Source organism: Pseudomyrmex gracilis, unplaced genomic scaffold, assembly GCF_002006095.1.
Source record: "Pseudomyrmex gracilis isolate BER0280 unplaced genomic scaffold, ASM200609v1 scaffold_1793, whole genome shotgun sequence".
Taxonomy (NCBI): Eukaryota; Metazoa; Arthropoda; class Insecta; order Hymenoptera; family Formicidae; genus Pseudomyrmex; species Pseudomyrmex gracilis.
The window spans coordinates 3297-10815 of NW_018022377.1; the positions used below are offsets into that span (position 1 = coordinate 3297).

General features: G+C 34.1%; 1 protein-coding gene and 1 long non-coding RNA gene across 3 annotated transcripts; one reads left to right on the forward strand and one right to left on the reverse strand.

Annotated features, from left to right (window-relative positions):
- Positions 1–198: 198 nt before the first annotated feature.
- Positions 199–1741, forward strand: LOC109862435. Its single transcript, XR_002251140.1, has 4 exons — positions 199–222; positions 336–455; positions 1063–1295; positions 1400–1741. It is a non-coding gene; the product is annotated as an uncharacterized LOC109862435 (long non-coding RNA).
- Positions 1742–5471: 3730 nt separating this feature from the next.
- LOC109862434 (acyl-CoA Delta(11) desaturase-like) lies at positions 5472–7291 on the reverse strand. 2 transcript variants are annotated; one of them, XM_020442489.1, is made up of 5 exons: positions 7050–7291; positions 6620–6750; positions 6233–6438; positions 5978–6187; positions 5472–5816 (listed from the first exon to the last, which is right to left on the reverse strand). In XM_020442489.1, the coding sequence occupies exons 1-5, from the start codon at positions 7246–7248 to the stop codon at positions 5576–5578; spliced, it is 987 nt and encodes a 328-aa protein (XP_020298078.1). In that variant the 5' UTR covers positions 7249–7291; the 3' UTR covers positions 5472–5575. The 2 variants fall into 2 exon arrangements, with proteins under 2 accessions (XP_020298078.1, XP_020298079.1); XM_020442490.1 differs by having other exon boundaries at positions 5978–6160; positions 7050–7290.
- Positions 7292–7519: the final 228 nt, after the last annotated feature.

A 7519-nucleotide genomic window follows, 5' to 3' on the forward strand; every position in this document is an offset into this window, starting at 1 on the left:
ATGTGCCATTAGTTTTTTTCACGTTAATCACGTTACGTCAGATTAATGACGTAAGTAAACGTCATTAACATGACGTCATTTTTGACGAGACAAACTCGCGTCGTCATTACGTTAATATCACGTCATAAACTAACGTCGAACTGGTCAAAAACTGACTTTATATTAACGTCATTATAACGTCAGCTGGTTGCCTGGGTAGTTTGTAACAAAGCTAATATTAAGGTAAAAGAGTTGTGTATGACAATTCTGCATTGTATATCTGATAATTTGAACACATTATGATTGAGCAGTTAAGATAATGAGTATGTGTTAAGTCAAGTAATTTACTTTCTTAGGCACATCAATTTGATGAATGCAGATTTGATGTATCTGTTAATGACTGTTTAGTCTGGTATTTAAGAGCAAGCAGTCCAGAAGAAAAGCAACAATGGGTAGATGTTTTGAAGTCTTATAAGGTAATTATTTAAACTAGTGCACAAAATTATTTTGAAATAATATGTGTGTGTTTGTGTGTTGGTAAAAGAGCCTGTGTTGTTTTAATTTGCTTACAAAATTTTTTTTATTTTATTACTTAAAAACTCGAGTATGTAAAATAGAAATTAAGATCATACAAGAATATAAGACCGATACGAGCCATTCCCAGGATGTTGAGCAGGAACTTGAACGTGCATACATATATGTATACATCTATAACAAGTATTACTTGTAAATTTTTACAAGTAAGTTTTTAACCTAACTCCAAGTGCCTCGGTGGCCTAACAGAGAAGGCGATGGCACGGTAAGCCGGAGATTCCAGGTTCGACTCCTGGCCGAGGAGTTTTTTTCGCAATATTTTAAAAATTAGTTAGGGGGGTATTCGGGGTCTTTCATATGTGAGATGCAAATGCCGCATCCCGCATGAATTTACGAATTGAATTTTCAATTCAAAAAATGGCTCGTATCGGCCTTATATTCTTGTATGACATTTTCACGAGCCTTAAAATATTATTTAGAAATTAAGATGTTGGTTTGCATTTAAGTAAAGACTAATAGAGTTTCTGTTTACACAAATTTCTCAAAAAGTCTAAATCTGGTCATGGAAGTGAAAATAGTCTCAAATGACATGGTAGTGCCATTTCACTTGTGTCCAACACAATCGACAACAAGCACTGGTAGTTTCAAGCATGGTATTCGAGGACTGAAAGAAAAATTAGCCAAAATGGAAATATTCAGAGACATTCTGATAAAGCAGATTGATACCTTGCAAAAGTATTTTGATAACTGTGCAGAAAATGCTAAGAATATTTTCAAGAAAGGTAATAATTCTTAATTTTTACATATCTTCCTTGTTAAATGGTACATGATTTTAATATAATGTAGATTAATGTTTCATCAATGTTCTATTTAAAATAAATTTTAGAAAAGAAAGTTGAGACATCGTTTAATCCAGCTGAACAATCAGTGGATTTCAAGGAAGAAGCGATAACATTTAAAGCCACCAGTGAAGGAGTTTTAGCAACTTTANAACATTGCGTAGAATTGATGGTGCAAAGAGAGGATGCATAGCGTCGTAGATGAAAGAAAGAAGTCGAGAAAAAACGGAAGTTACAAGAACTTTATAAGGCTTTGAAANATCGAGTTGCCATGCATCATAACGGTTCTCCGAAACCCAGGGTGTTTATTCATGGAGGTCNTGGGTTTATTATTTAAATTCTAGTTTTATCTATCGTTGTAAGTTTTGTTTTATTATAAGTTTTGTTTAATTATTTAATTCTAGCTAGAGAGAGATTTATAATGTTTATAAATATACTTATACGTTATTATATATAATATTTATTAGTTAACGTAACATATATAGCATTTCACAAAANATCAACGAATATAATAAAAAAAGATTACCCAAAATATCTTTATGTATTATGTACATAAATAGAAGACTACTTTTATGTAACGGTTGCGAGATTTCTTATGCTCAGTGAAGTTTAAATATCACGAATCTTTCTGCTTCACAAAAACTTGCTCGTCTGTTATATTAATACTTATATATATAACAGACTTATATATATAACAGATTAATACTTATATATATTAATACTTTGAAAAAATATAGATATATCTTATATATTGAAACTTTTCAGTTTTATAAACAAACTTATAAATTTAAGCCGAATGTCTATTTGGATCAATATTTGTGGTACGAGGATAAGAGACAATTCTTCCCGCCGTAAATATAATTACTATGAGTTTAATTGCAATAAAATTTAATAATTATTTAACCAAAAATGAATTTTTACTTGTAATATAAAANAAATTATATAAAATTGAAAATAATGAAAAATCTAATTCTTTCTTGAAAGATAATTAAATAATTCTAGCATAGATAACATTCCGGCCAATCGAATCATTTGAACCTCACGAGTGGCCGGCTCGTGAGTAGTGAGAAATTCGACCCCCCGCAGAGATCGTATAAATACGATGAAGCGGTCGATACTTTAATCAATAATTGTTCGACACTTCGAAGCGTCAGACAACATAGGAAGCAATATAGGAAACAAAGATTATTACAATATGGCAGCATACACAAACGAAGAATATTACGATATGATCATGGCACTCGGAGAGTGTCATGGTCAAGTTTCCGTCGCTGCTCGACGATACGCTGAGTTGTATCCTTACCGATTGAGACATCCCTCAGCTTCTGTAATACTTGCAGCAGCTCAACGATTGTATGAAACTAGCAGCGTCTTACCGAAAAAACAAAACACTGGTAGACATCGTCATGCTAGAAATTTGCGGAATACAGAGACAATCCTTCGTGCTGTCGAGCAAGAACCTGAAACAAGTATTCGGGCTATTGCTCGAGAACACGGATTATCTTATTTTACCGTTCAGAGAACTGTAAAAGAAGAAAAATTGCACGCTTNTCATTATACTAGCGTGCAACATCTGCGACAAGAAGACTATCTTCAAAGAAAAATATTTTGCCAAAACTTTCTAAGAAGAGTAGATGAAGATCCAGAATTCCTTTCTCGTGTAATATTTAGCGATGAATCGCTGTTTACACGAGAAGGAGTTTTTAATTCACACAATATGCATGTGTGGTACGATGAAAATCCTCGAGTTACTCGANTCAGCAAATTTCAAACACGTTGGAAATTAAATGTCTGGGCTGGGATAATGGGCACAAAATTACTAGGTCCAATTATCCTTCCCGACATTNTAAATAGCGCATTGTACATAGAATTCTTGACAGACAATATGCCGGAATGTTTAGAAGAAATCGCATTGTCGGAGAGAAACAAAATTATATTTCAGCAAGATGGTGCTGGTCCACACAGCGCAAGAATCGTCACCGATTATTTGAATCAATAATTTTGTGGACGTTGGATAGGCCGATATGGCCCGATACGTTGGCCCGCAAGATCACCGGATCTAAATCCATTAGACTTTTTTTTGTGGGGCTATTGCAAAGAAATCATTTATAAAAAGCTTCCCGAAGACGTGGAAGAATTAAATGACAAACTCCACAATGCCATTTGGGCTATTGAAGACGATATTATGAAGAAGATTCCGATAAATCTACTGAGACGCATGAGAGCTTGCATCGCAATGAACGGTGGCCTTGACTTCGAACATTTATGATAATGCCGTTTAACAATAATAAATCTGCCCTTTTCAGGACAATAAAATATTTTATTACGTAAAACATCTTATCTTAGGTTTTGCAATAATATTGTTCTGAAAAAACAATTAGAAGCGCAAATTGCGCGCGTTCAAAATTCTGAGACAATAATCAATCAAATGTTCACATTCAACTAATCGCAGTAGTCAAACCAGCCAATAGACTAACGTGATTTGTCAATTCCACGAGACTTGCGTCTTAGGCTGCCTTTACATGCGACGTAACTTGCGTTAGCCAATCCAATCGTTTCAATCCAGTCGTATTTGCGTATGATAGCTGAAACGATATGATTGGCTAACGCAAGTTACGCTTACGCAAGTTACGCCGCATGTAAAGGCAGTCGAAAGTTACGCTTAATGTAGAACGAGCTTAAAACTGGCATACATACGTGCTGTACACACACAACGAAAGCGATTCGTCGGTTGCCGGTGCGAGACTGGAAGAAAATCAGCTTCCGCTGTGTGTACAAGTACAATCAGTGAAATAAGTGATCTATCGTGAAATAATTATGTGACGACTGATAATCCTTGGAAAAAACATGTGTCTCATTACATGCTTTTTTCAAGAAGTATCGCTCATTGAAAGATTAAGTGAGCAATAGTGAGTGATAGTGATTGACAGTGATTTATGTAATGCACGGATTAAGTGATACAAATTACAAATAAACAAATAAATAAGTGAGAAAAAGAAAGAAAGAAAGAGAGAGAGACAAAGAGAGACAGAGAAAGAAACAGTGTGTAGCGATCAGCTGATCGCGTCAGGCACCGCACGTAATCGCTCGCGTCTAACGGTGAGTTGCGCCGCCCCTGCCTACCTCTTGTATCCGACTCGTGGTAAGTCACCTAGTTTTATTAATAACTCAAAAAGTAAGCTTCAGACAAAATTTTTCCAAATAAAAAGTAGTCTTAGAATTTAGTCAGGAATATGTATTTTCAAGGATAACGGATTGTTTTGAATCACCCTGTATATATATTGTTATATATACATACACATCAAACACACTTATAACATTATTGTATGTGATATTTACTTTTATATATATTAATAATTTAAATAAAATAAATTATATCTAAACAACGCAAATTATATGTATATTATTTAAAAACCTTTAATTTTTATTATTTATTTATAAAACTAACATCCAATAATCATTTCAAGAATTTCTATAAAATGTCTACTGCATATCTATGGATTACCACGAAACATCTGGAATACGAAATATCCATTAGACTTCTTATGGATATTTAAAAAGTGAACTCTAGATATCTAATAGATATCCATAAGAGCTAACGTGGACGTCCATTAGATGATTCCAATTTCTATCATGGATGTCTAATAGATGTCCATTGGAGTGTTTTGTTCTGTGTGAGTTTGAAACATAAATTCTTCATTGGTTTATTATACACTTCACATCTAGAAATAGTTTACTTCCACTATGTGAACACCATAGTTTTCAATGTTATTTTAAAGTAAACGAGAATTCTCAAAAAATGTACACATCATGTAAGAGTTGTTTATCCCATACTATAAAAGTTCAGATTTATTGTTTTATTTATACCTATACCATTTATACATATACCATAATATTTAGTTGCATATACACACATATACATATATCAAGATAAACTTCTGAACTCATATATCTACTATCTTATCCTTTTCGCTCCGGGACTGGTCCATATATGGACCAGCAAGAAAAGCGAACGTAATAGATGTTTATAAGGTCAATTTAATGCACTAAATTTAGAAAAAAAATTGAAAAAAATCCTGGTTACTTCTTTGACCTTCAAAATTAACTTTGAAGGGGGGGGTAACAGGTTATTATTAACTTTTTCAGCTAAAATGCGAGGTCAATTTTAAAGGAAAAATCTCCGGAGCGAAAAGGTTATTCAATATAAGTTGCTATTTCTGCTATTACTTAGTTTCTTTGCTATTTCGGAGGACACGTTTTTTCACTATGTCGGGAGATGCAGTTTTCAAGTCGTAAGCCCACCCTAGAAGAGCGAAGAAGTCAATAAAAGCTGTGGTAATATTCAGCGAGTAATTTCCAAGCTCCGCTGCTTTGTAATCCCAAGGAAAGATGTGGTGATAATTGTGCCAGCCTTCGCCGCCAGCCAGAAGTGCGACAATCGTGTTTTCAGTAGGAGAAATAAATCTGCGCAACAAAGATGACATATATGCACTACATTAGTTGATACATTAGAATTAGAATTAATTTTCATATACTAAACTCGCCGATTATTTTTACTGGCGCTAAGGAGGTTGCGCTAACTTATGTACGCGCAAAAAGAGGAAAAACTATTACGGATACGTTACTTGTCATATGGTCTCATTCCCCAAATGTGAGCCGCCGAGTTCACTAACCAAGTACAATGAAGACTGAGGCAAAATCTAGTAACATTTCCGGCCCATGAGTACCACAGAGATTCATTCCACGCCAGCCAGGGCACCATCGTTGGCACGACGATACCAAACACAAATATTAGAGAAGAATAGTATCTGTAAACAAAGATAAAAACTCGGGCACTATAAGATACATTGACATGTGGGTTATATGTATAAGTCTCATACTTAATCTGAAAAGCCACAAAAGGATCGCGTTTGAGATCACTCCAATCAATAAGTGCGCCATTTGTTTTGACGTCCGGATGCTTTTGTATCATAAGCCAACCCATATGTGAAAAAAAGACTCCTCTGCGCGCGTTGTACGGATCCGCGTCGGTGTCGGTGAATTTGTGATGCAATCTGTGATCCCTGGACCAGTGATAAATGGTACCCTAAAAAATAAATAAATCAGTCAAATCGAGAATAATTAATGTGATTCATTACGCAAAAAGCTTTTATGAGTCAACTGTAGTTAAGACAGGAGAGAATTAACGAGACACGAGAGTTATCACGAAAGAAAAGAAAATAAATAATAATACAAATAAGTGAACACGTGAATAATGCAAAACTTACTTGAAAGCTAACAGTTTGTAAAATTAGCAGGATCAATCGCAGCGGCCATTTCGCTTTGTACGCACGATGACACCATAATCTATGAGCGCCTGCGGTAGTACCGATCCCGGAAATGTAGCCAACGAAATAAACTATCGCACACCGATTAAGAAGATTATTTCTTGTGTTTTTTGTAAAATAGTCTTACCATAAGTAATAATATCTCAGTCAATATGCAACTTTTTTTCTGAACGTAATTGTGTATTTTTCTGAACGTAATAGTGTATTTAAGTCGTATTTTCATTGTATCAAAATACGTAAATTGCGACGACTCGCATTTGCAGACACATTGTCAAAATGACAAACTCTTTGCGCAAATATTATAATTTTCTTAGAAAACTGATATCTTTCATAATGTTATTACAAACAAAGAAGTGAAAAAGGTACTTACACCAGAGAACTGTCCACTTGTTTAGTCTTGCAATATGTACGAAAACATAAATACAAGTGAAATGAATGTACAGAAAAACAAAGACGTTTTTCCACTTAATGTTCCATTTGTATTGTTGGTTTTGTGATTCTTGTATTAATACCGAATCAATCGCAGTCTCTTTGGGTTTTATTTCGAACAATATAGATTTTGATGTCATGCTGCACAGACTGAAATTGTACGAGATTTAATCAAAGAATTCTACACAAAACTACATATTTTTGTTGTGTATAATACAATAATACTAATAGAAACTTAAAAACTACTAATAAAGATCAACTTTAGTTCGATGTTGTGTTGTCCGAATATACGAGATCTATTTATTAAGTTTTTAAACTAATAAGATAGCACGTGTTTGAGTTTAGAATTTCAATTTAAAGTAATATGTGTTGTGCGTGTACTTGGCGCACTTTTTACCTTGTTTTAAAAAG

Excerpts from the sequence above, each read along its gene's own strand:
- LOC109862434 (XM_020442489.1), bottom strand. The coding sequence starts at position 7,248 with ATGACATCAAAATCTATATTGTTCGAAATAAAACCCAAAGAGACTGCG. Across the intron at positions 6,751-7,049 it reads CAAGTGGACAGTTCTCTGGT|TTTATTTCGTTGGCTACATT; the intron begins GTAAGTACCTTT and ends GGTGTGCGATAG. Across the intron at positions 6,188-6,232 it reads TTTGTGGCTTTTCAGATTAA|TGCCCGAGTTTTTATCTTTG; the intron begins GTATGAGACTTA and ends TGTATCTTATAG.